General features: G+C 39.7%; 1 protein-coding gene across 1 annotated transcript in view; it reads left to right on the top strand.

Annotated features, from left to right (window-relative positions):
• SVEP1 (sushi, von Willebrand factor type A, EGF and pentraxin domain containing 1) overlaps positions 1-26452 on the top strand; it is a 145319-nt gene that overhangs the window by 92986 nt on the left and 25881 nt on the right. Inside the window, exons 28-40 of the mRNA XM_070742445.1 lie at positions 18-142; positions 2474-2597; positions 4731-4901; positions 7090-7263; positions 9131-9250; positions 10006-10182; positions 12541-12625; positions 13353-13544; positions 15353-15520; positions 17583-18255; positions 18803-21582; positions 22581-22806; positions 25763-25918. Of these exons, the coding sequence (XP_070598546.1) occupies positions 18-142; positions 2474-2597; positions 4731-4901; positions 7090-7263; positions 9131-9250; positions 10006-10182; positions 12541-12625; positions 13353-13544; positions 15353-15520; positions 17583-18255; positions 18803-21582; positions 22581-22806; positions 25763-25918 (5171 nt within the window). The remainder of the gene's footprint in view (positions 1-17; positions 143-2473; positions 2598-4730; positions 4902-7089; positions 7264-9130; positions 9251-10005; positions 10183-12540; positions 12626-13352; positions 13545-15352; positions 15521-17582; positions 18256-18802; positions 21583-22580; positions 22807-25762; positions 25919-26452) is intronic.

The raw sequence follows: 26452 nt of genomic DNA, 5'->3' as shown, positions 1-26452 counted from the left end.
GTTTTCCTTATAAATAGGTGGAGGTGCATTAGTACTCGGACAAGAGCAAGATCAAAGGGGAGAAGGATTTAATCCAGCCGAGTCTTTTGTTGGCTCAATTAGCCAGCTAAACATTTGGGGATATGCTCTTCCTCCTGAACAGGTAATTTACCGAATCTAATTTGGTTTTACTGAAAGTTCCATTGTATTAAATCTGTCTGCTGTGGGAGGAAGTATATGGGAGCATAAATGCCAATAACCAATTTTTAGTTAAATGAATTAATAATAATAATAATTTATTAGATTTGTATGCCACCCCTCTCCGAAGACTCGGGGCGGCTCACAACAAACGATAAAACAATATATATTAATTAAAACTAAAACTAAATACAGAATAATCAAACCCATTTATCACAATTCTTCAAAGGGACGTGTTCATGGTGAACATTCCAAACTGAAAAGAACAAGAATGGGTCTTTTTGTTCTTTGCTTATTTTATTTATTTATTTATTATTTTATTTTATTTATTTTCCTTTTCATGAAGCATTCAATTGTGTATTCACTTGTGGAAAAAAATCATCTGCCAATTTCTATAGCTTCCTGATCAACTGTGGCCCCTTTGACATGACCAAAAGCAATTTGTCATTGGTGTACTTCTTAGCAATAAAAGGGCTTGTCATTAAATGGCATTGGAGCAAATAATCATAGGCCTGCTTTTAAGGGGGAAATGGAAACAGAGATGAAAGGGTTAACTAAATCACCTTGAGCTTCTAGAAGAAAGGCAACAAATGAATTGCACTCAATTAAGATATGTGAGATAAACACAACATATTTTGTGAAACATTAGAGTGGTTCATGGTAATATAGTTTTATATCTTTCATCTGTTTCTAAAATAATAGATGCAAAAACTTAAAGCAAGGATCAATGCAAAACCCTGATCATGCCATTTTAAAATAATAAATTATTAAAATGAAATTAATTGTACAGTAATACCTCATGATACGAACTTAATTGGTGCAAGGAGGAGGTTCGTAAGTCGAAAGGTTCGTAAGACGAAACATTGTTTCCCATAGGAAATAATGTAAAGTCAATTAATCCGTGCAACCAAAAAAACCCCCGCAAAAAAACGGCGTTCGGCGACTGCTGGGAAGCCGCGCGGCTGTTTTAAAAGGTGACAGCCGGCCTGGGGGGCTTCCCAGCACAACCCCGAACCCGGAAGTTCAGCAAAAGTTCGGGGGTTTGGGGGGGGCACTGGAAAGCCCCCCAGGCCAGCTGTGACCTTTTAAAACAGCCGCGCGGCTTCCCAGCAGTCTCCCGAAGCCGAACGCGGAAGTTCGGCTTTGGTGTTCGGCTTCGGGAGACAGCTGGGAAGCCGCGCGGCTGTTTTAAAAGGTCACAGCTGGCCTGGAGGGTTTCCCAGCAACCTCCCGAATGGAACCCGGGGTTCAGAAAAATTTTGCCTCTTCTTACGAACGTTTTTCGAGTTACGAACCGGCGTTCGGAGACTGCTGGGAAGCTGCGCCGCTGTTTTAAAAGGTGACGGCCGGGCGGCGGGGCTTCCCAGAAGCCTCCCGAACGCCGGTTCGTAACTCGAAAAAGAGGCAAAATTTTTCTGAACCCCGGGTTCGGTTCGGGAGGTTGCTGGGAAGCCCCCCAGGCCAGCTGTGACCTTTTAAAACAGCCGCGCGGCTTCCCAGCTGTCTCCCGAAGCCGAACTTCCAGGTTCGGGGTTCGGGGGGGTGCTGGGAAGCCCCACAGGCCGGCTGTGACCTTTTAAAACAGCCGTGCCGCTTCCCAGCTGTCTCCCGAAGCCGAACGCCAAAGCCGAACTTCCGCGTTCGGCTTCGGGAGACAGCTGAGAAGCCGCGCGGCTGTTTTAAAAGGTCACAGCCGGCCTAGTGGGCTTCCGAGCAACCTCACGAACCGAACCCGGGGTTCAGAAAAATTTTGCCTCTTCTTACGAATGTTTTTCGAGTTACGAACCGGCGTTCGGGAGGCTTCGGCAAAAGTTCGGGGGTTCGCGGGGGCGCTGGGAAGCCCCGCCGCCCGGCTGTCACCTTTTAAAACAGCCGCGCGGCTTCCCAGCAGTCTCCGAACGCCGGTTCGTAACTCGAAAAAAGTTCGTAAGAAGAGGCAAAAATTTTCTGAACCCCGGGTTCGTATCACGAGTTGTTCGTAAGACGAGGGGTTCGTATCTTGAGGTACCACTGTATATACGTAGGTGTCTTTATGTATGAGTATGTATAAAGACACACACACAAAAAAATTCTCCATTTTTCTTAGTAAAATCTATCAGTTTATCAGGAAATTTGTTCTCAGTTTTAGAGTTTTTCAAGCATATGTGAGATTGAAAACTGCTACAAAGCTGTTTGAATGGAAAAATGTTTCTGTCTGAGCATTTTGTTTGTGTGTGCGTATTTTGCATTTGCTTCCAACTAATTGGTAACAACACAGACAAATACATATGTATCTTATTCTTTCTTGAACTCTAAGGTGAAGTCCTTGGCTACATCTTGCCCAGAGGATCTCCAAAAAGGCAACGTATTAGCTTGGGCGGATTTTCTTCCTGGGGTTGTTGGAAGAGTGAAGATAGATCCCAGGAGCATATTCTGTGCTGGTTAGATGTTTTGTTCTCTTTCAAAGCCTTAATAGAACTATCATATAGCTGCATTCAAACCATGTTCAGAAAAAACTGTGGCACTGAATGAAAAGTTTTGGGAAGGTCTCAGAGAGAAAATCAGTAATGAAAATTATTTCTCTTGCAACAGGCAGAAATAATGAAAGAGAAAATCAACAGTATTGACATTTCTGACTTTGCCTTGCAACAAAGAGCATACATATACATTAGTCCTCAACTTACAACCACCATTAAGCCCAACATTTATGTTGTTAAGTGAGACATTTCTTAAGTGAATCATTGCAGTTGATAAGTTAATAACCTGGTTGTTGAGTGAATCTGGCTTCCCCATTTGCTTGTCAGAAGATCGCAAAAGGGGATCGACACTACAACGGTCATAAATATGAACCAGTTGACAAGTATCTGAATTTTGATCACATGATCATGGGGATGCTGCATAGGTTGTAATTGTGAAAAACAATCATGTCACGTTTTCCAGTGGTGGTGTAGCTTTGAACAATCACTAAATGAACTGTTCTAAGTTGAGGACTACCTGTATTCTAGGACAGCAGTCCATAACCTTTCCGGGTTTGCAGACTGGGGGAGGGGGAAATTGGATTGTTCAGCGCGAACGTGCAGACCTACCACTCGTGCAAGTTAAGTTCAGACACAAGTGCGTTTGCCTACTGTTTGCGCAGCCCAGTTCCAAATGGGCCACGGTCCAATACAAGGTGGCAGACCAGTGATTGAAGACCCCTGTAATAGCATACGTTTAATTCATCATCAAATCATAATGAGTGGCCAATATTTCATATGGAAACAAGAAACCAGTCATGTTATGCAATAGAAAAATGGAAGAAAAGAGAGTTATTAAGGGCAATAAGATTTATTAATGCTTTAGAAACATAGTTTAATATATTTAAGGGAACAGTTTAAAAACAATAACATTTTAATATAATTCAGTCCTCTATAAAGTTTGTAGTAAATATTTACCTTAGTTGAATATGTTTTAAAGTTAAATGTTTGTGAAGTAAGCTATTTAATTTCAAACACATTAATTAAAATAATATAAATTATGCATATTATTTTCTATTTCATGTTAAGTGTGGTTCAAGAATCAATTCTAGCATAGGAGGTTTTTATTATTACAATTATTCCTATTAACTATAAAATGCATCCTGAAATTCCATCTGTCATTCCACATTCTTATACTACACAGAGTACTACACAGAATTCTCAGAACAGGAGCATCAGGGAAAATAATTCCCTGATAGCACATCAAAAAATGTTTTACATTTACTGGTATTAGTTCTGAGGCATGAGGCTAAAAATACAGTTATCCCCATGGCCTTGCATGGATACACTTGATCATTCAAAGACTGGAACATTCAGTCTTAATTCCTCAAATTCCAGTGTTGTGTAATAAGTGTTCATTGTGACCTCAAACAAAATATTTATGGTTTCCTGCATTAAGAATGTTGAAAGCATGAAATTTAGGATTGGGTCATAGGGAAACATTTCTTGGCCTTCATGAAACAATAATTCAATTTTTTCTTGATTTGTTGTTATTGGGGTTTTTTGTCATTTTTAAACATAATCATTGTTTTAACTTAAGTATTGAAATGTAGAACACTTCTTATTTTAGGAGAGCTTAGAAATGCTTATCAGATTTAAGCAGGTAGCTTACTTGATACAATATGAAGAACCAGAATGATGAGTACAGAATTGCAGGATTTAAAGTTGAATTTTGTGTGTGCGTGTGTAAATATTCACAACTCAGCCATGCTTCCCTTATTCTCCCTTACCACATGGATAAAATATAATTCTCAGAATCTTCTTTCTCTTAAAAAAATGGAATGTTGATTTGGCAGTACAGTACAATGTAGTGACATTTCATTCTAATGGACTAATCAAAAGGGGAATCATGAATATTTGATAAGCAAAAATATACATAATTGTATCAAATTAGATCATTTGCTTAGTCAGTACAGAAGTTGCATTGTTTATAACAATCATACAAATTATCATCACAGAAATTGAGTCAATTGCCTTCAAAATCCACTGTAAATCATTCATTTGTTCTGTGGTGATACTATATATAAATTGTACAAATATATTAATTTGTCCACACAGATTGCCAACCTTTAGAAGGATCCATTCCCCACCTGAAAACTTCATCAGCTACTTTAAAGCCAGGATCAAGAATATCTCTCTACTGTGACCCAGGTTTCCACATAGTGGGAAATTCTGTCTTACATTGTCTAAATTTAGGACAGTGGGCACAACCTCTTCCACATTGTGAAAGTAAGCAGCTATTTTTGTAACAGTTTTAACTTCAGGATATACTGCACTGTTGTTCAGAAGTTCCTGGACATAAGCTAAAAAAAATGTACTGAATGGAAGTCACTTAGGGATACCCCAGGTACTTTTTTGAATTGTTCTCATATAATCTAAATTTATTGTTAGTTTACCAAATAAATTTGTGTGTGTGTGTGTGTGTGTGTGTTTGTGTGTATGCATATACATATATACTGGTACCTATAGTTAAGAACTTAATTTGTTCCATGACCAGGTTCTTAAATAGAAAAGTTTGTAAGTAGAAGCAATTATTCCCATAGGAATCAATGTAAAAGCAAATAGTGTGTACAAACCCATTAGGAAAGAAAGAAAAGCTCGGAATTTGGGTGGGAGGAGGAGGGAGCGTTTCTTTTCTCTGAGGTTTATTTTCTCTCCAAGCGCCCAGAAAAAGGAAAATGCTTCGTTCGCTCTGCACTGCCAAAGTCTCCTTAAGCGCCACCGAAAGCCTCCTCTGGCAGCCCAGAAAAGCCCAAGATGGCCAGGATTAAAGGGAGAATGGCAGGAAACTGGCCAGGCCTTCTTGATACTCTCAAATTTCCTGGCAAATTTTTCCGGGCTTGGGTTCTTAAGTAGAAAATGGTTCTTAAGAAGAGGCAAAAAAATCTTGAACACCCAGTTATTATCTAGAAAAGTTCTAAAGTAGAGGTGTTCTTAAGTACAAGTACCACTGTATATGAGTATGTGTTAGATCAGTGACGTCAAACCTTTTTTGGCTCAGGTGCTAAAAGAGTGCGCGCGCATGCAATAGAATGTGTGTGGGTACCTACACCCATAATGCAGTGCCCCCCCCCGTGCATGCACAAAACCCCCCATGCTGCCCCCCACACGTCATGCACACAGGCCTCACTGAAGCTTCCGGACTTCCAGTAGGCCAGTCAGGCTATTTTTTCCCATCTCCAGAGTTCAGGAGGCTTTCTTGAAGCCTGGGGAGAGTGAAAACAGCCAAAAAGAAGCCCCAAAATCAGCTGACCAGTGTGCGCTGGAGCTGACATAGGCCAATGCCTCGTATGCCTTCAGATATGGTTCCGCATGTCACCTGTGACACGCGTACCATAGATTCTCCATCACTGTGTTAAATGGTGCATAAGATGAGATGTTATTGTATTGTTGAGGTTTAAGGTTTAATGGGATTTATATGCCGCCCCTCTCCGAGGACTTGAGTTCTTATTGGGTTTCTCCTTCGTGACCACTGTAGCTTTTTAAATGTTTCATTGAGACTGGTTCCATATTCCATATGCAGTCAGGCGGTAGGGAAAGGAAATAGAATGCTTGGCTGCATAGCTAGAAGGTATAACAAGCAGGAAGAGGGAGATTGTGATCCCGCTATATAGAGCGCTGGTAAGACCACATTTGGAATACTGTGTTCAGTTCTGGAGACTTCACCTACAAAAAGATATTGATAAAATTGAACGGGTCCAAAGACAGGCTACTAACATGGTCTTAAGCATAAAACCTATCAGGAAAGACTTAATGAACTCAATCTGTATAGTTTGGAGGACAAAAGGGAAAGGGGGGACATGATCAAAACATTTAAATATGTTAAAGGGATCAGGAGAGAAGTGTTTTTAATAGGAAAGTGAACACAAGAACAAGGGGGCACAATCTGAGTTTAGTTGGGGGAAAGATCAGAAGCAACGTGAGAAAATATTATTTAACTGAAAGAGTAGTAGATGCTTGGAACAAACTTCAAGCAGGCGTGGTTGGTAAATCCACAGTAACTGAATTTAAACATGCCTGGGATAAACATATATCCACCCTAAGATAAAATACAGGAAATAGTATAAGGGCAGACTAGATGGACCAGGAGGTCTTTTTCTGCCGTCAATCTTCTATGTTTGTATGTTTCTTTTTTAATTTGTTTTTAGCAGCAAATTTTGGAAGTGCTTGCTGCTTGACTACAGTCAGTATAGGAAATGAAATTCCAAAGGCAAAGACAAACACACAACACACTTTCTTCTTTAGGTTTCAGCCACAGACATTGAAATTTGTATTATTAATGTAACTACAAATAGAATTATATTGCTGCCAGGAATTAAGACTTAAGCTCATAAAAGCCTTTTGAAGGAGTGTTTAAATAAATGTGTCTCATTCCCTAATAGGTTTATATGTGTATTTATATACTGTTTGGGTATAGGAATTAGTTGTGGAGAACCTCCACCTTTAGAACATGGATTTTACTCTGCTGAGGATTTCTTTGCTGGAAGCTCTCTAACCTATCAGTGCAACAGTGGTTATTACTTGTTGGGAGACTCAAGGATGCTGTGTACAGACAATGGAAGCTGGAATATTATTTCACCTTCTTGCCTTGGTAAGTCCACAAAGACCACATGGTTAATATCAAAAGCTAAAACTATGCTTTCCTAAAGATTTTGTGACTCTGAGTAACAACAGACGAGCAAGTGTCATTCCTTATATCCCGATGCCATTGTGCAAAATGGGGTACTACATATCATCTGCATCATACCGTAACTGACACAAATTATGCACTTCATATAAGTGGTGTAGTAATGACATGATGCATGACATGTAATTGTGGCTTTACACTTGTGACTCAGATATGTAATGTGCCAATTTAGCATAGTATTCAAGACCTAAAAAGATTCTTTGGATTTCTCAAATTCCTACATGTTCCATAGGATTTATGAAAACAGTTAACTTAGGAAGGAGTTTAAAGCTCAAGTTATCTGTGGTATATATAGTTTTGTGGGTCTTTGGATTCTGGTAGAAAAGAGAAATCATTATTTATTAATTTATGGTCCAAGACCAAACCAACAGACATTAAAACATATATAGTAGTCTAGCCATTTAAATGTATAAATTATCTAGAAGTCAAAAGCAATCAAAGATTTGAGGAAGGCAGCAGCCAATTTCCTACAGATTAAAAAAAACACTTCTGCCCTACATATACTGTATTTAGCTCCTGCCAACCTAGCAATTCAAAAGCATGCAAAAGCAAGTACCATTTTGTTGGGAAGGTAGCAGCGCTCTGTGTTTTATTGCACCACCCTACTACAGCGTGATGTTATGGTGGCCACGTGAGTGGGAACATCTTTAGACATGCGCAGAAGCGTTATGCCTGCAAACCGGTAGTGTGTGTGTGTGTGTGTGTAAAAAATATATAAATAAGTTACATTTTTGGACAGAACTTGGTTAGAGAACTTTCAGGAATTGCTTACAGTACAAAGAATGTTTGCATTTTTGTCATCACTCAGAATCTGCCTCAGTCAGCCGTTTCTCGTAAGTTTTATTATATCCTTATAAAGCACCATGTGTACTTTGTGTATAGAAAGAAAGAAAAAATGTAGGCATCAACATTTTTTTTTCACGGATGGCTTTCAGAAGATCTTAAAATAATCAGCATTTTAATATTTCGTAAGAACTAGTCTCATTTCTAGAAAACTAATTTCTGGAAGAACGCTAAGTTCTAATACAGTTAGTCCTTGACTAAAGACCACCCCTCCAATTGGAATTGGAATTTTGATTGCTAAAAAGAAGCATCTGTTCCTCTTCAAAGGTGATCTGTCTGTCAGCACCACTGCCTGTCAGCAGCTGACCCTCCCCTATGTCTGTGCAGGCAAGCAGCTCTCCATCTGGTTGACCACCTCCCCCAATGCCTGAGGGGCCCAGGACAGCATCGTCCTCCGTCTGTGGCCTCTCTGATCATACCAAGAGATAGGTGCCAGCCCTGTTGGACAGTCCCAATTCCAACTCCTCATCCTCCAAACAGGGCTCTGATGGGGCCACAACAGCAAGATGATTTATGAATCTAATGCCATCAACATTCATAGCATTTCAGAGAATAAGAAATAGATAAGATAGGCCAGGATTTTAAACAGAATGGCCTAGAGAATTAAAATGGTGAAGAAGAAAGACAGTAATGGATAAATGGGAGCAGTCATTGTTAGATGCTGTTAGGTTAAAAGCGAGAACTAGAAAAGGCAAGCTACATAGTTGAAGTTTACCGAGAGTGACAGAGAAAAGTTAGCAGCATTTGGTATTTTCTGTGAGTGCCAGATTTAAGAGGCAGCAAAAGAGAATGGGAGGAGACTTTCAGGAGATTAGAAGGATAATCTGGAGTGAAAGAGATACAGGGGTGATTGGAAGTATTACAGGAAAGTGAAGGGAAAGAGAGTGACATTTTCTTAGTAACATGAAATACTGTTATTTGTTTCTAGATGTTGATGAATGTGCAGTTGGTTCAGACTGTGACTCCCATGCTTCTTGCCTTAACACAAATGGATCCTACCTATGTACCTGCATTCACCCATATACAGGAGACGGCAAGAAATGTACAGGTAAAGGAGCAGGAATGCAGAATCATTTGGATAGGCACATGGAAAATTGCTTGTATTCTGTAGAATCATAGCTATATTTTATTAGTATTAGATTATTAGTAATCTGTTATTAAGATCATGTTATACCTTACTTACCTTAAAACTAAATATTTTTTTCCTAAAATGATATTGTTTATTAAATCATATATTCAATGGATAATGAATAACACTATTTCCAAGCAAATTCAATCCCTTGGATTGGGAAAATTATCATAAATTTAACATAGATAGCTACAATTATTACCCAGAAATGGCAAAAAGGCAAAAAAAAAATGCAAGAGGGTCAAAAAAGTTCCTTCCTATAATTTCAGAATTGTATCTTTAATGATGGAAGTAGCTGCTTTGGTTTGGTAAGATCTCTATCTATAGTAAGGAACACTAAAGGAAACTGCTTAGAAATAACTGTCTTTTTTGGTTTTGTAGCCTGACACTAGAATAGCATTGAAAATAGTAAAAATAAATTCTCATGATGCAAGGTGACCAACTTGCAGTAGTGGAATAAATCCAAGTAATGAAAAAAATGACTCAAAGGTTGATCTAAACTGTTCTTCAAAGAGTTTGATGAGCATTCCCATGCTTTTTTTTTTTTTTTTGGTCTGGCCTTTTACCCTGCCAAGTTGCCTACTTCAATGTTGCGTGATTTGTTTTCATTTTTAAGCACATGAGCCACACCTGATGTCAGTAAGCTCTGTTTTACCTTATATCTGATTCCAAAGAACCCGTAAAATGCAAACACCCAGGGGATCCTGAACATGGTCGCTCGCATGGTGTCAGCTACACTGTTGGTAGCGAAATCAGGTTTTCATGTGAAATGGGCTACCAGCTAAAAGGAGTGAGTCAAGTTACATGTTTGGAATCTGGAGAATGGAGCCATCTGATACCATTCTGCGAAGGTATTTTTTTAATATACTGTACAGTACTTATTATGATTGTATAAATAGAAATCATAGCGGCTTGAGGTAGGCAGTTCAGCATAAAATGTATAGGAACTGCTTATTCAGAAAAAAAAATGTACCAAAACATGATTACTTAAGAATTCATAGATTTCCTTCTGTAAGTGCCAATATTGTAACTTAAGTAGATGTCGTTATTGATAGAGACTATATCCTGGCCATTCTGACAGTGCTTATCTCCAGTGACTGCTTAAGGACAAACAGTCCAAAATGACCATGCAGCTGGCTGGATTCCACACAGCCGCACTGGGGATTTGTCAGAAACATGTGTCAAACCCACCGTAGCTATTTTATACAACAAGTCCTTTTCCTTTTAATAATAAACTGACTGCGAGAGTTTATGTATTGTAATTTTAGTATAGACAGACCATGTGTAATTGATAGACTGGATTTTATCATAGATTTTACTGTTATTTATTATTTTATTTTAGAATTTTTAAATTGTCTATTTATTGAGTGTTTTTATTTGTTCTGGTCTCTGGTCTATGACTGTGATAAATTGAATTTAATTGTATTGATAGAGACTTCCAGTGTTATTTTCGGTTGTGATTGCCATGTTTCCCTAAAAATAAGACTGTCTTATATTCTTTTGACCTCCGAAATATGGCCTTATTACCGGGGAGGCTTATTTTGAGGGTACAGTAGGCAGAGAGGGTGGGACTGAATGTCCCATCACCGCTGTCTCCCTTCTCTGTTCTTGGTGCCCGCCACCTCGTAGAGCAGGACTCTGCAAGGCTTGTTGTGCCATTGCATGCATGAACTGCAGAACTGCCGCAAGCTTCATCATACAAGCACAGCTGGCATCCTGCCACCCGCAGTTTGTCAAACCTCTGCCATTTCTAGAACGCCTCTGCCATCCTGCTCCATGAGGCCGAAACAGTGGCATGACAAGTCTCACAGAGACTCATTTCTGACAGGTGAGACATGTTGGGCGATGAGATGCGCATCCTATCTAACACTTATAACTCCATCGCGTTGCTCGGTGTTGTGTCCCAGGAAGCCCATTGCAAAATGAAACTTTCGTGAGTTCAATCAAACTTCAATCAGACAAGAAGGTTTTTTTTACAATGAGCTTCCTTCCCTGGACACAATTTCGAGGAACATAATGGAGCTCCACATTCAGGTAGGATGCGTGTCTCACAGCCCACCCCATCTTCATCTGTTGCCCCCAAATTGTGATACGTGTGTCCTACCTGACAATTGTAGCTCTGTCACATTCATCGGCATGTTGCATGACATGAGAGAGCGAGAGAGCACACAAGTGAGAGGCAGGCATGCACAGACAATTTTACTAATTTCTTCTTCCATGGAATTGCAGGCACCCCATGGCACTGGCTCACCTCTGGGCTCTGTGTTGGTTGCCAATCAGTTTCCGGTCACAATTCAAAGTGTTGGTTATGACCTATAAAGCCCTTTATGGCATCGGACCAGGATATCTGCGGGACCGCCTTCTGCCGCACAAATTCCAGCAACCGGTTAGGTCCCACAGAGTTGACCTTCTCCGGGTCCCGTCGACTAAACAATGTCATCTGGTGGGACCCAGGGGAAGAGCCTTCTCTGTGGTGGCTCCGACTCTCTGGAACCAGCTTCCCCCAGAGATTAGGATTGCCCCCACCCTCCTTGCCTTTCGTAAACTCCTTAAAACCCACCTGTGCCATCAGGCATGGGGGGATTGAAACATCTCCCCCTTGCCCATGTAGTTTTTGTGTATGATTCGATTGTGTGCTTGTTTTTTATATATTGGGGTTTCTTTTTTCTTTTCTTTTTTTTTTACTTTTTAACCTAAAACTGTAATTTAGATTGCCAAACATTATTGTGAGCCACCCCGAGTCTGCGGAGAGGGGCGGCATATAAATCCAATAAATCTAATCTAATCTCTGCTCTAACGGCATTTTGAAACCCACTCCTGCCTGCGAGGAGGAGGTGAGGCAGGGATTGATGTTCTGGGGGGAAGGGGGAGGGGAGAGCCCCAGCCCCCTATCTCCAGCAAGACACAGAAGGGCCTTTCCAGCTGCCTGCCTCAGGGTCCAGCTCCCTGCACCTCTCTCGATGGGCTCCGTAGCAGGGACCCACTGAGCTTGAGTTGGATATTGGACATCTCTGTTGCATTTAGGAAATGGAGTAACAGTGAAATTCTTTCTGAATTTATATCCAACCTACATTCCTTTTTGTTCCAAATTTACTTTCCAATAATATGAGATTTTTCTGCTCTCCAGCTACTTAATACTAGAATTTAGTGTGATGTTATAGCAATATGTTTTGCATAATCTAAACGATGGGTTTTTTTTCTGGTTCAAGCTATTTCCTGTGGTATTCCACCCCACCCTAAAAATGGTGCAATCGATGGCTCCAGATTTACATTTGGTAGTAAATTAATGTTCAGGTAGGAAATCATTATATCTGGGACTTGTTATTTGGCAACAAATATGGAAAATACTGGGGGTGGAATAATAGAAAATATGTAATTCATTTAGAAATTAGAAATACTGTACTGCAAAATATTTATTTATTTATATCCTATGTACAAATAACTGAGGCAGCGAATATATCCAACACATCTTCCTCTCCTATTTTCTCCATAACAAAGCTGAGAGGTGGATTGGACTGCGGTACTGAAAGTACTGAACTGCATATTGAAGAAGTTATTGGGGAAACCATCTGCTTCCATCTGTGAAATTATCAGTTTGCATATTTTGGAAGACGTGGAAGAATATTTTGTACTTTGATACTTGCTCAAAAAAATAAAGGGAACACTTAAACAACACAGTATAACTCCAAGTAAATCAAACTTCTGTGAAATCAAACTGATTGACAATCAATTTCACATGCTGTTGTGCACATTCAACTTTGTACAGAACGTATTCAATGAGAATATTTCTTTCATTCAGATCTAGGATGTGTTATTTGAGTGTTCCCTTTATTTTTTTGAGCAGTATATTTTACACAGTTAGAATGATAGTGTAATGATTTGTGCTGATAAATGGCCGCAGCTATCTTATTTCAGCTGCAGCTTTATATTTGAGGATTTGTGCTAATATATCAGGAGGAATACTGTGAAACAGGCATGGACCAAAATATTTATTTATATTTATTTATTTGTCCACCTACAGATGTGAAGAAGGATACGTTTTAGTGGGTGAAGCAGAAGCAACATGTCTAGCAAATGGCAGATGGAACCATTCTTCCCCATTTTGTGAATTAGTACAATGTTCCCTCCCAAAAGAAATAAAGAATGGAAAATATATAACGAATGGTGTGATGTACCTTTCTAATGTATCTTACACATGTGACGTGGGGTACAGGTAAACAGAAAACCAGATTTTATTTGATATATTCCATGTCCTTGTTAAAATTGCAGAAGAAAAACTAACATGTTTCATGAGTAGAAAATATATGTAAAATGTTCCATGTTAAACTGCTTTTTATTATTTGGTGCCGTATATTATTGCACATAGGAAGGCAAATGAGTTTCAAACATTCTGTTTCCTAATCATTTTTGAAGCACGCACATTCTGACTGACTCAACATGGTTATTCAAGATTTGTGCTCCAAATCTATAAGTAAGATTTGTGTTTATTTATAATTCAGAAATGGTGCACAGGCAGTCCTTGACCTATAACCACAATTGAGGCCAACATTTCTGTTGGTAAGCAAGGCAGTTGTTAAGTGACTTTTGCCTCATTTTATAACCTTTCTTGCCACGGTTGCTAAGTGAAGCACTGCAGTTGTTAAGTTAACAATATGGCAGCTAAGTGTCTTCCCCATTGTCTTCCCTTGTCAAAAGGTAGTCACATGACTCCAGAACACTGCAACCAAGATAAATACACATCAGTTGCCAGGAATCCAAATTTTAATCACATGTCTGTGAGGATGCTGCAATAGTTACCGTGTTTCCCCAAAAATAAGACCCTGTCAGGATTTAGCATATCCTGAGGTAATGTCTCAATGCAGAAGGAAGGCCTATGTAGAGAATGCTGAGTCATTCTGAGGCAATTATGCATGCAGCAACCTCATCAGGTGAAAAGGATTTAAATATGCAAGAGCTCTCTGCTCGTTCGCTCTCTGATATCTGATCCTGCTCTGTGTGATGTGTGTTCTGAAGATACTGTATTGATCTGTTGGTTCCTGTGAGTTATTGTAACTGAGATAGTTCTAGTGAGATACTAGTGTAATGGATGGTGCACAGGCAGTGTAAATAAGAAGTAAATATATTTTTCCAAGACTTCCTACTGCTGCTGTGTTTCACTGAAGAAATTCAACTCCATATCTACTGGTCTGTGGGTGGCTGGTTGGGTTGGTTAGCTGGTTGAGCTGGTTTGTTGCTTTGGCTGGCTATTTTCTGCAAATGCAGCTCTGATAGACCCTGTCTTATATTTTTTTTGAACCCTAAAATAAGCGTGTGACCTTATTGCCATGCAATCAAGAGCCAGATTGGGCTTATTATCAGGGGATGATGTATGTATCTATCTATCTATCTATCTATCTATCTATCTATCTATCTATCTATCTATCTATCTATCTACTATGCCACCCAACTCCCAAAGGACTCTGGGCGGCTTCCAACAGATAAAAACAAAAAACCCCATTCATTAATAAAATCACTATTAAAATGCATATGCATTAACATTCCTCATTCATATCCGGATGACTCAAGCTTCAACAGTCCCAGGGGAGAATGTGAATCTCTGGAGGCAGTTGGTTCCATAAGGTCAGAGCCACCACAGAGAAGGCTATGGGGCCCGCCAGGCGACATTTTTTGGCTGAACGCACCGGGAGAAGGCCAATCCTGTGGGCTCTTATTGGTCACTAGGAGGTATGCGGCAGAAGGCGGTCCCTTATTTTGGGGGAAACAGTATAAATGTGACAAATGATCATAAGTCACTTTTCATTGTTGTAGCTTCACGGGCACTCAACCAATGGTTGTAAGTTGAGAACTACCTGTAATAAACCCATGGAATGATTGTTAGTCAGAGTTGAACAATTTCAGTGAATCCTTAAATGAAAAATAATATTTGTGGTCCTATTCGGACAGAATGAGCTTTATTTCCCTCCCTGCTTTTTATCTTACCCACTATTTACTCTATATGTTTTTTATTTATTTGTTCTTTAGTCTACAAGGACCACCTGTACTTGTATGTGAAGCTTCGGGTAACTGGAGCAGCTCACCTCCAGATTGTAAAATCATTTCTTGTGGCCGTCCTCCAGTAATTAAAGATGCTGATGTTACTGGAAACAACTTTACCTTTGGGAATACTGTCACTTATGTGTGTAAGGAAGGGTACGTAAATCAGAATTAGGTTTGAACTCTAGTAGTATCGTTTGATGAAATGTTATTAATAATATTGTGTCTTTTTTTTTCTAAGTCCATATTTCTGTTTTTACCTAGGGCAGGTTTCGCAAAGTTTTGCATCGCTGCAACTCCTTAAAATGATAAATAACTGTAATCCTCCATGAACCTATCTAATGATTTCATCAAAGTTAGGATTGGACAAGAAAGAACTATTATCACTTAATTTTAATAATCCATTTTAGATCTGTATATCACAGGGTTTCTCAAGCTTCATGGTCTTTCAGATCATCCAGCTATTGTGCTGGCTCAGTAAAAAGGTTTGATCTGGGAAAGGGACAGAAAAAAACAGAGAGGAAAATGTGTATCTTTGTGTGATGCTGTCAATACATACATCAGAAACTTTCCCACTCCGTAAAAGATTATTACATTTGTGCTGCAGTCCATATTCAAAGGGAAAAATATAGCGTACTATATATGTGGGTTATATGCAATATTTGTTGGTAATGTCTTAAGACATTTGCATCTTCTGAGAGCTTACTCAGTACCTGGATTTCAGGTTCATGATACATACTACATGCATGACGTATCTCCTTTTATTCATATTTTGTTCTTTAAAGCCAGATCACTGTGCCAAACTGTATGCATTGCCAAGGTAGCTTTCTAAGTAGTTGGGAAACTCAGGGGGAAATTGTCATTGTACCTTCAAAAAGTAAAATTGTGTTTCTGCACACTTCCACCTTTGTTCCTATTCAAAAGAATACCCCCAAAACTGGCCTTCTTCTTTTTTAAATGAATCATTAAACAGGGAAGTTATTTAATTAAAGCAAGAAAGCAAGCTTTTAGGAGCTAACTTCCCCACTTGGAAGTTCTCCAGATGGAATCATTGAATTAATGGAACAAATTATTATTATTATTTATTAGATTTGTATGCCACCCCTCTCCGTTGACTTGGGGCGGCTCACAACAGTGATAAAAACAATAAATGGTAACAAATCTAATAATTAAAATCTAAAATAACAGTTTTACATTAAAAAGTCTAAAAAGAAAAAAACCCAATATATAAAATACATATAGTCATATCATGCACAAAACTACATAGGCAAGGGGGGGATGTCTCAGTTCCCCCAAGCCTGACGACAGAGGTGGGTTTTAAGGAGTTTATGAAAGGCAAGGAGGGTGGGGGCAGCCCTAATCTCTGGGGAGAGTTGATTCCAGAGGGTCAGAGCCACCATAGAGAAGGCTCTTCCCCTGGGTCCCGCTAGACGACATTGTTTAGTCGACGGGACCCGGAGAAGACCAACTCTGTGGGATCTAACTGGCCGCTGGAATTCGTGCGGCAGAAGGCCTGGATGACTGAGAATCTCCATAGATATATAAAAATATGTATCCCTCCCTCCCTCTAGATAGATCAGAGAGAGAGAGAGAGATTGTTCAGGCATATGATAAATTTTTATTCCTGCAATTTCTATTATCATTGTAATGGTAAGAAGGAATTACGGGAGAGGGGGAGCACAATTTGCAGCTATGTAAAGAACAAAAAAAGAAATTTAGAAAGGAACTTCCATAACTCAGAGTCTTCGGAGAGGGGCGGCATATAAATCCAATTAATAATTAAAATAAATAAATAAACTTCTCAGATTGTAAAAGATGGAAGGAAATTTGTACAATCCAACCTGCAAGATTCTGTTAATATGGCCTTACACTAGAATTAGCTCATCTGTCTGGTATATCTGAAAAGGCTGGCAATTACATATAGTGCAGCCAAAGTTGTCTTAGTTCTTTAAAAAACAATTGAAAACATTCTATAAAATATATTGGAGTTCAAAGTGCTTAAATAAAGTTCTTGCTAGTACACTTTTTTAAAAAAACCTACATTGGATTATTTACAATAACAATGCATTTTCACATATTAGCCAGTTTGACAGTGACTTTGAAATGTGACTTTCCCCCTTATGAGTCTTATGAGTTAGAAGTTTATTTGTACCAGGCAATAAAAGTTGTCTACTCAGCCCTTTAGGAATCTATCCCTGCTATTTTTTCTAACCCATAGCTACACATTACTCGGCCCTGACACTGTGTCATGTTTGTCCAATGGCAAGTGGAACCTCAGTCAACAACAGTGTGTGGCAGTGTCCTGTGATGAGCCGCCTCCCGTGGAACATGCTTCTCCAGAGAGTGGTCATCGATTATTTGGCGATATAGCGATCTACTATTGCTCTGATGGGTACAGTCTGGCTGGCAATTCCCAGTTACTTTGCAATTCCCTGGGCAAATGGATTCCACCTGCAGACCAAGATGTTCCTGAATGCATAGCTGACTTCTGCGAGAGACCAGAGTCTGTATCATACAGCATCTTGGAATCTTCAAACAAGGCCAAATTTTCAGCTGGGTCAGTTGTGAGCTTCAAGTGTATGGAAGGTTTTGTTTTAAACACTTCTGCTAAAATAGAATGTGTCCGAGGTGGTCAGTGGAACCCATCTCCCTTGGCGATCCAGTGCATCCCCGTTCGTTGCGGAGAACCAGCAAGCATTGCAAATGGGTATTCAATTGGCACCAATTACAGTTTTGGCGCCATTGTGGCTTATAGCTGTACTAGAGGCTACTATGTTAAAGGAGAGAAGAAGAGAACGTGTGAAGCAACAGGAACTTGGAGTGGTATTGTGCCAACTTGTCATCCTGTGTCCTGTGGTGAGCCACTAAAACTTGCAAATGGAATGATTAAGGTATTGGTACAGTCTTGAACATAAGCCAAATAATGTTTTGGGCGTTAGGTGCAGTCAGCATACTGTCTGAAATCCTGAAAGCTTAATAAAGGTCCTAAGATCCTGAAAAGTTACTAAAAGTGAGCTAATTTTTGTAATTATGGGGATGTAATTCATTTTAGGCAAAATCAGAAATGTGGTACCATATGATAGCTGCAATATTTATGTCACCAATCCTTCTAAATCTGGGAAACTTCAGTAAATAAGCAGGAAGATTTGCAGTAGTGCCAGAAATATTTGATTGTTTGGCATAAACACTGAGAGGGAACTAAGTCTGTATTCATATGCACATGCATATACATATATAGGTTTTAAATATAGATACATATTTCATGTCTATCAAAGCTTTGTAAACTAACATTTCATAAATTGGGTTTAGAAAGCCTACATTCTGCCATGTTTTAAAAAGTGAGGGACAAGTTAGGTATTGTTCCATAAGATCAGATTATTAAGATTTTGATGGTATATCACTTCATCAGTTATAACATTTATTTCATCCGTTTTATAGAATATGACAGGACGTTCCTTTGGAAGTGAAGTGACATACCAATGCAATGAAGGTTACCAGTTGATCGGAAGTTCAAGATTATTTTGCCAGTCAAATCGTCAATGGTACAGTGAAGCACAACCTTCCTGTGTGATCCTCAATTGTGGAGAACCGCCTGCCTTCCCCCATGGATTCAGCAAGGGGAAAAAATTTGAAGTGGGAGCCAAAGTCAGTTTTTTCTGTGTCGAGGGCTATGAATTGATTGGAGATGTGTCTTGGACCTGTCAGAAATCAGGAAGGTGGAACAAAAAACAAACCCCTCAATGCATCCCAACTAAGTGTCCAGAGCCACCATTAACTGATAATCAACTTGTGTTAAAGGAGATGGCCGATCAAGTAGGGGTAGTACAGTTGTCGTGCAGAGAAGGCCTCATTTTGTATGGTGCTTCCATCCTTCGATGTTTGCCATCCCAACAGTGGAATGACTCTTTTCCTGTCTGCAGAATTGTACTCTGTCGGAGACCTCCTTATATTCCTTTTGGGGACCCTGTGGTGTCTTCTCTGCATTTTGCTAGCACAGTGAGCTACACGTGTATGGATGGATTTTTGCTCAAGGGAGCATCTACCATTATTTGCCAAGCAGATGGTACGTGGAGTTCTCCACTTCCAGAATGCATTCCTGTGGAATGCCCACAGCCAGAGGAAATTCATAATGGTATTGTAGATGTGCAAGGCCTCACCTACCTCAGCACGGCACTGTATAGTTGTAAACCAGGTTTTGAATTAATGGGAAACACAACACTTCTTTGTGGAGAAGATGGACGTTGGCTTGGAGGAGAGCCTTCTTGCAAACCCATTGAATGCTCCAAACCCAGGGAGATTAAGAATGGTCGGTATTCATATGTTGATCTACACTACACACACACAGTTACCTATTCATGTGACAGAGGATTCCGGCTTGAGGGACAGAGAATCCTAACCTGCCTGGAAACAAGGGAGTGGGATACAAAGGCTCCATCGTGTAGAGCAATTAATTGTGATCCTCCTCAGCCTATTGAGAATGGGTTTGTCGAAGGTGCAGATTATAGTTACGGTGCCATGGTTATATATAGCTGTATTCCAGGATTCCAGCTTTCTGGTCTTGCTATGCAGGTCTGTGAGGAATCGGGATGGTCCAGTTTTAGTCCAGTTTGTCTACCAACAGACTGTGGCCTTCCTCCCCATATAGACTTTGGGGGATATGTAACGATCAGCAGTGGAGAAAAACATTTTAGCCAAGAAGATGTATTTGAAGAGAGCTTCTTTAAGGCTAGCCAATCTCATTTATCTCCAAAAGAAACACAGCATTCCTCGAAAGCCATTAATAGTTTGCCACTCTCCAGCTATTTATATGGGACTACAGTATTGTATAGTTGCTATTCGGGCTATGATCTCTTAGGAAATTCCGTGCTAGCTTGCCAAGAAGATGGAATGTGGAATGGCAGTGCTCCTGCATGTATTTCCATTCAGTGTGAATTACCACTGTTTCCAGAAAATGGCTTTGTACATTTTACAGATAACACTGATGGTAGTACAGTGAAGTACACTTGTAACCGAGGGTACAAGCTGATTGGATCAGATACAAGACACTGTATGTCCGGTAGGCAGTGGAGTGATTCAGCTCCAACCTGCGAGATAATATCATGCACAGTGCTTAGCAGACCCATGAATGGCATAGTAAAAGGAGAATCTTACACCTATGGTAGTGTGGTCCAGTATGATTGTGATCATGGGTTTCAGCTAAACGGTTTACATAAGAGAACTTGCCAGTCTGATCAAAGATGGGATGGAAATGAGCCGCTGTGCCTTCCCATTTCCTGTGGACAAGCTCCCTATTTAGGTAACGGTGAAGTGAGCGGAGAAGAATACACTTTCCAAAACTATATTGAATACAGCTGCAAAGAAGGTTTCCTATTGGAAGGGGATCGGAAGAGAGTTTGTCTTGCAGATGGACACTGGAGTGGGAACGCTCCAGTTTGTAAGCCAGTCCAGTGTCCTGAACCAGTGAAACTTGTTCACGGCCAGACAATCGGATCAGAATTCGGCGTTGGAAAGAGAATTAAATTTTTCTGTGATGAAGGGTATATATTGCGTGGTACACTCTCTCGTACCTGCCAGGCTAATGGCACATGGGATAAAGAACCTCCATTCTGTGAACTTGTCAACTGTGGGCCTCCTGAGGACATCTCGCACGGTTTCCTGAATGGTTCTGTCTTTAGTTTTGGGGAATACATAGAGTATGTTTGCTTCCCTGGTTATGAGTTGCAAGGTAACCCAATGAGGCAATGTCAGTCAAATGGTTTATGGAGTGGAAGACCCGCTTCTTGCCTGCTTTGCGAGTGCCCTACACCCACCATTCAGAATGGGATAGTTCTAGGTAACCACTTTGGCTGTGGCAAGAAGATAGAATTCCAATGTCTGGAAGGTTTCAAACTGCTAGGACCTTCAGAAATCACATGTGAAGCTATTGGCAGGTGGAGTTCTGGCTTTCCACATTGCGGGCTGATTTCCTGTGGCCCTCCACCCGTGATTCCCTATGCGTTTATCAACGGAGGCAGTTCAGTGGATCAAAACACCATAATTTACAACTGTGAGATGGGTTATGTGATGCAAGGAAGGTCAGAATTGACTTGTACAGAAAGAGGAGTCTGGAGTAAGCCATACCCAAATTGCACATTACTGACCTGTGGACCACCACCTGCTGTACCTCATTCGGTTGCTTTAGGAGAATCTCAAGACTATGGAAGTAAAGTTCAATACAGGTAAGAAGTGTTGATAGTTTCACATTGGGAGGGCGGAAGGGAAGGAAGGAAGGCTAAGAGTTTCACAGAGATCTAGAGTTCTCTAATAAAGCTTATGAATACAAAATAATTTCTGAATTACACTGCCACTAATTGGGAATTATACATCCAAGTAGATTATCCTCAATTGCATTGCAGTAATTTTCTTTTGAATCAAAAAGATGCAATTCTGCAGAGCACTATCTGAAACAGAAGCAAGGCACAGCCAGGAAGGTTAGCAATACTCAATCCAGTGAAAAGATGAAAGTCTCTTATGAATGATATAATCAACATTTATCAGCCATATTAATTACTGTATTTTTCAGAGTACAAGACACACCTTTTCCCCCCTAAAAGAGGCTGAAAATTTGAGTGCATCTGAATGCAGCTTTTTTTAAAGCTTTTTTCCCCCAGCCCTAATGAGGCGCTAATGATCTTCCTGGCTTGCAGGCTTTTTTCATTTCTAATCCTTCCTAAATCTTTCAAGGCTTTTTTTTTCATTGCTACTTGCTCCCAAGAATGTTTTTTCCAGCCCAACAAGATGCTAACCATCTTCCTGGCTTTTAGCAGCTTGAAGGCTTTTTCATTGCGGTTCTCTTCAAAGGTGGGCTTTTTTACAGCCCTAAACAGGGGATAAAGCAACGTGCTGAAGCTGACCAGACTAAGGATGCTAGCCAGATGAATACCTAGTAGACAGATTTTTTCCCCCCAATTTTCCTCCCCCCAAACCTAAGGTGTGTCTTATACTCCAGTATGTCTTATAACCAAAAAATATGGTAATTTTTAGTGACTATCACAAAGCTTGGTCTTACACCAAACAAACATTTGCAAGAATAGGTCCCTGAAAGGGTTTTTTTTTTGTTTCTTTTTAACTGAAATTGCCAGTTGCTGCATCTCAGAACATATAACTAAAGGGGAAGAATGATTAATGTGGAATGTACAACAATTCATATCGGTGACAAAAGTTTACCTTGTTTCAGGTGTCTCGAGGGTTATATGATAGAAACAGAAGTGGATATATGCACCTGTCAGGAAGATGGGCAATGGTTCCCTAACACTATTTCCTGTTGCCCCAGAAAATGTCCTATGCCACCAAATATAACCAATATTATTATTTCTGGTACTGAATTTACTGTGAATAAAAACATTACCTTATCATGTCCAGAAGGCTACCTTTTGATGGGTACTAGCACCTCCACTTGCCAGGTATTTGTTTGTTTGTTTTTGTTTGTTTGTTTGTCAAACACATATTGGTAATATACATAGATATAACACTGTTTATATACATGATATGGGAACTAATAAGAGGGAAACATTAGGACAGGGACGGTAGGCACACTGGTGCACTTATGCACGCTCCTTACTGACCTCTTAGGAATCAGATGAGGTCAACAGAAGATAGTCTAAGGGTAAAAGTTTTGAGGGTTTGGTGAAGAAACTACAGAGTCAGGTTGTGAGTTCCAGGCATTAACTACTTGGTTGCTGAAGTCATATTTTCTACAGTCAAGCTTGGAGCAGTTTACTTTGTGTTTGTATCTCTTGTGTGTCCGTGTATTGTTGTGGTTGAAGCTGAAGTAATCATTGACACGAAGTAGGTTGTAGCAGATGATTTGTGGGCTCTGCTTAGGTCATGTTTGAGGCAACGTAGTTTTAAGCTTTCTAAACCTAGGATTTCAAGTCATTGTGTAGGATATTCTGTTGGGAGTAGATGAGTGGAGGGCTATTCTCGTAAAGTAACTCTGGACGCTTTCTAATGTATTTATGTCCGAAATGCCGTGTGGGTTCCAGACAAATGAGCTGTAGTCAAGAATTGGTCTGGTGAAAGTTTTGTATGCTCTGGTTAGTAGTGTGAGATTACCGGAGAAGAAGCTACGTAAGATTAGGTTAACAACTCTTGAAGCCTTTTTGGCAATGTTGATGCAGTGGACTTTGGCACTTAGGTCACTTGATATGAGTATTCTAAGGTCTTTTACAGGGTGAGAGCTGTTTTCCTCCAATCTGTTTTGTTTTGATTATGAAAAGCCTTGTCTTATAGCCATATGTCAATAGTGAGAACCTGCCAATAGTGTTGTGTTTATTATAAAGAACAACACAAAACTTATTATTATTTATTATTATTATTTATTAGATTTGTATGCCGCCCCTCTCCATAGACTCGGGGCGGCTCACAACAATAACAAGAACAATGTAAAAAACAAATCTAATAATTTAAAAACACTAAAAAACCCATTATTAAAAGCAAACACACACACAAACATTCCATGTATAAACTGTATAGGCCCGGGGGAGATGTGTCAATTCCTCCATGCCTGACAGCAGAGATGGGTCTTAAGAACTTTACGAAAGGCAAGGAGGGTGGGGGCAGTTCTAATCTCCGGGGGGAGCTGGTTCCAGAGGGTCAGGGCCGCCACAGAGAAGGCTCTTCTCCTGGGTCCCGCCAAACGACATTGTTTAGTCGACGGGACCCGGAGAAGGCCAACTCTGTGGGACCTAACCGGTCGCTGGGATTCGTGCGGCAGAAGGCGGTCCAGGAGGTATTCTGGTCCGATTTTAAGTTTTTGAATGCCAATAAGGGAAAAGCTGGATTCACTACAACTGTTGTTTCATGAGATCTTACAGGATATTTTGAGATGTCTCTGTAGCCAGTTAAAAATCAAGAACATTCAAAAGGTCATATTCCTCTGACTATTTATTTGTTCAGTAACAGAGATTATACAGTATTTACCATAAAATATATACCATTTATTTATTTTGCTTTGGGAGAAAATGAATAAAATTGTATGGTTCTGCCTTCAGTGATTTTTTTAAAATCCATTTTGTCTGTCAATGCATTTCATCCTTTATAGTGATTCTGCATTTATCAACAAATTTCTGGTTACCCAGTTCATTATTTAGGATGGATTCACCCAGGCTTCAGAAGTTTCAGAAGAAAATAGAATATGATTCCATAATTTAGTGGAAAACGTATTCCTAATATTTGCAATGTTTCAAAAATAATTCAACCCAATAGTTACCTTGTGCGAAATAATCTTTCCATATTTACCTCAACATTTCTGTAAATATTCTTGCATGCCCTCTTATACAATTCTGCAATCTTTCAGTGCGTTTTTAATTGAAGTAACATATAAGCGATTGTCAGTAAACAAATGCCTTGCTACATTGGCTATAGCTGCAGTGCAGATAGCTGGAGTACACTGTTTGACATTACAACCCAGTTATGAAATATAACAATACATGCAACATGTGTTAGACGCTTTCTGTCTGCCTAAAATAGCAAGATCATTGTTCTTCGCAAAAGAAAACAAAAAGTGCTCCCCAACGTTACAAGGAGTTTGGGTTTTTTTATTAGTATTTGTATAATTTTTTTTATCCTGCCTTTATTTTGTTGGGGGGTTGGGGGGAACACAATTGATCAGCAACTGAGCTTGTCACCTAGAAAGCTGACAACCTGGGTTCAAGACCTGAGTGCCACACAACAGGGTTCCTTCCCGTTCCTTGCCCCAGCTCCTGCCTACCTAGCAGTTCGAAAGCATGCCAATGTGAGTAGATAAATAGGTACCCTGCTGGTGGGAAGATAACAGTGTCCTATGTACCTCAGTGTACAGTCATGATGACCACATGACCATGGAAGTATCTTTGGACAAACTCAGCTGCTGTGGCCTAGAGGTGGAGCTCTTGCTTTGCAATCAGGAGATTGAGAGTTCGATCTTAGGTAGAAGCAGATATAGGGTCTCCTGACTGGGCAGGGGGTTAGACTAGATGACCTGCAAGGTCCCTTCCAACTCTGTTAAGACAATACTGGCACATTTGGCTAAGAAACATAGATAAACATTGCCCCCAAGAGTCAGATAGGACTAGACAGGAAAAAAATTACCTCTTATCTTTTATTTTGTACAACTTGAGGTGTGCACGATGGCTCCCATCTTCTATTTTCTCCTCAGTTAACTACTTTAGAAATTGGATCGAGCTAAGAGAGTATAACTGGGCCAAAATTAGCCAGCCGGTTTTCAAGCTTAGGAGAGAATCTGAACCAGCTATCTTTAACAGTTTTTAGTCCAGCATTGTAATCTCTACACTAAACAGGCTCTTTTATATATAATTTAACTGTTTTGTAATTACTTACTTTGTTAGTGAAGCCAAAGATACTTTCCTCTTCTTTCAGCATAATGGAACCTGGGTACCATTATTTTCAAATGAGATCTGCACTCCGGTCTCCTGTGGAAAACCTGATGCTCCCGAATATGGGTTTGTGATTGGTAATCAATACAATTACAAAGATACTGTTCTTTATAAATGCAACTTGGGTTATGAATTAGAGGTAAGTCTACGGAATATTTTCTATAGTCTGCTTCTTAATGTATCATCTATGCAATATCACATTAGATTTAAATCAGGAAAATGTTTAATTCATCAAACTTTTCACTATAATCATTTCTTTCTTAGAATAAGGGGTTTTTTCCCATTCTTGGGTAGAAAGTCTGAAAATAAAACACAAATTTGCTACAGGATTGTGAAGGGTGCATTTAGGCTCTACCTGCTGCTTGTCTCACTTAAAGAAAAAGATCAAACCCTGTTAAAGAAGCAAAATGCAAAAAGAAAAATTGCACTGCATTGACAGTCAACATGAATGCAATTTCTTCAGGAGAACAGTGTTTAAAATGCTCAGGCATTGCTTGCTTAGGGGGAAAGAGAGACACAAGAGTTTAGCCTTGATCATAAAATACAGGAATATGGTCCTGTATTTTCCATTGTGCTGCCAGGTTTTGGTCCTTCCTTAATTTTTATGGATTTTTAAAATTAAATTAAATCATTGTGCATCTAAAAAAGAGCAAAAATGGAGATTATGTGACTA

This window comes from Erythrolamprus reginae, chromosome 2 (assembly GCF_031021105.1).
Source record: "Erythrolamprus reginae isolate rEryReg1 chromosome 2, rEryReg1.hap1, whole genome shotgun sequence".
Taxonomy (NCBI): Eukaryota; Metazoa; Chordata; class Lepidosauria; order Squamata; family Dipsadidae; genus Erythrolamprus; species Erythrolamprus reginae.
This window is presented reverse-complemented; position numbering and strand designations above follow the sequence as displayed.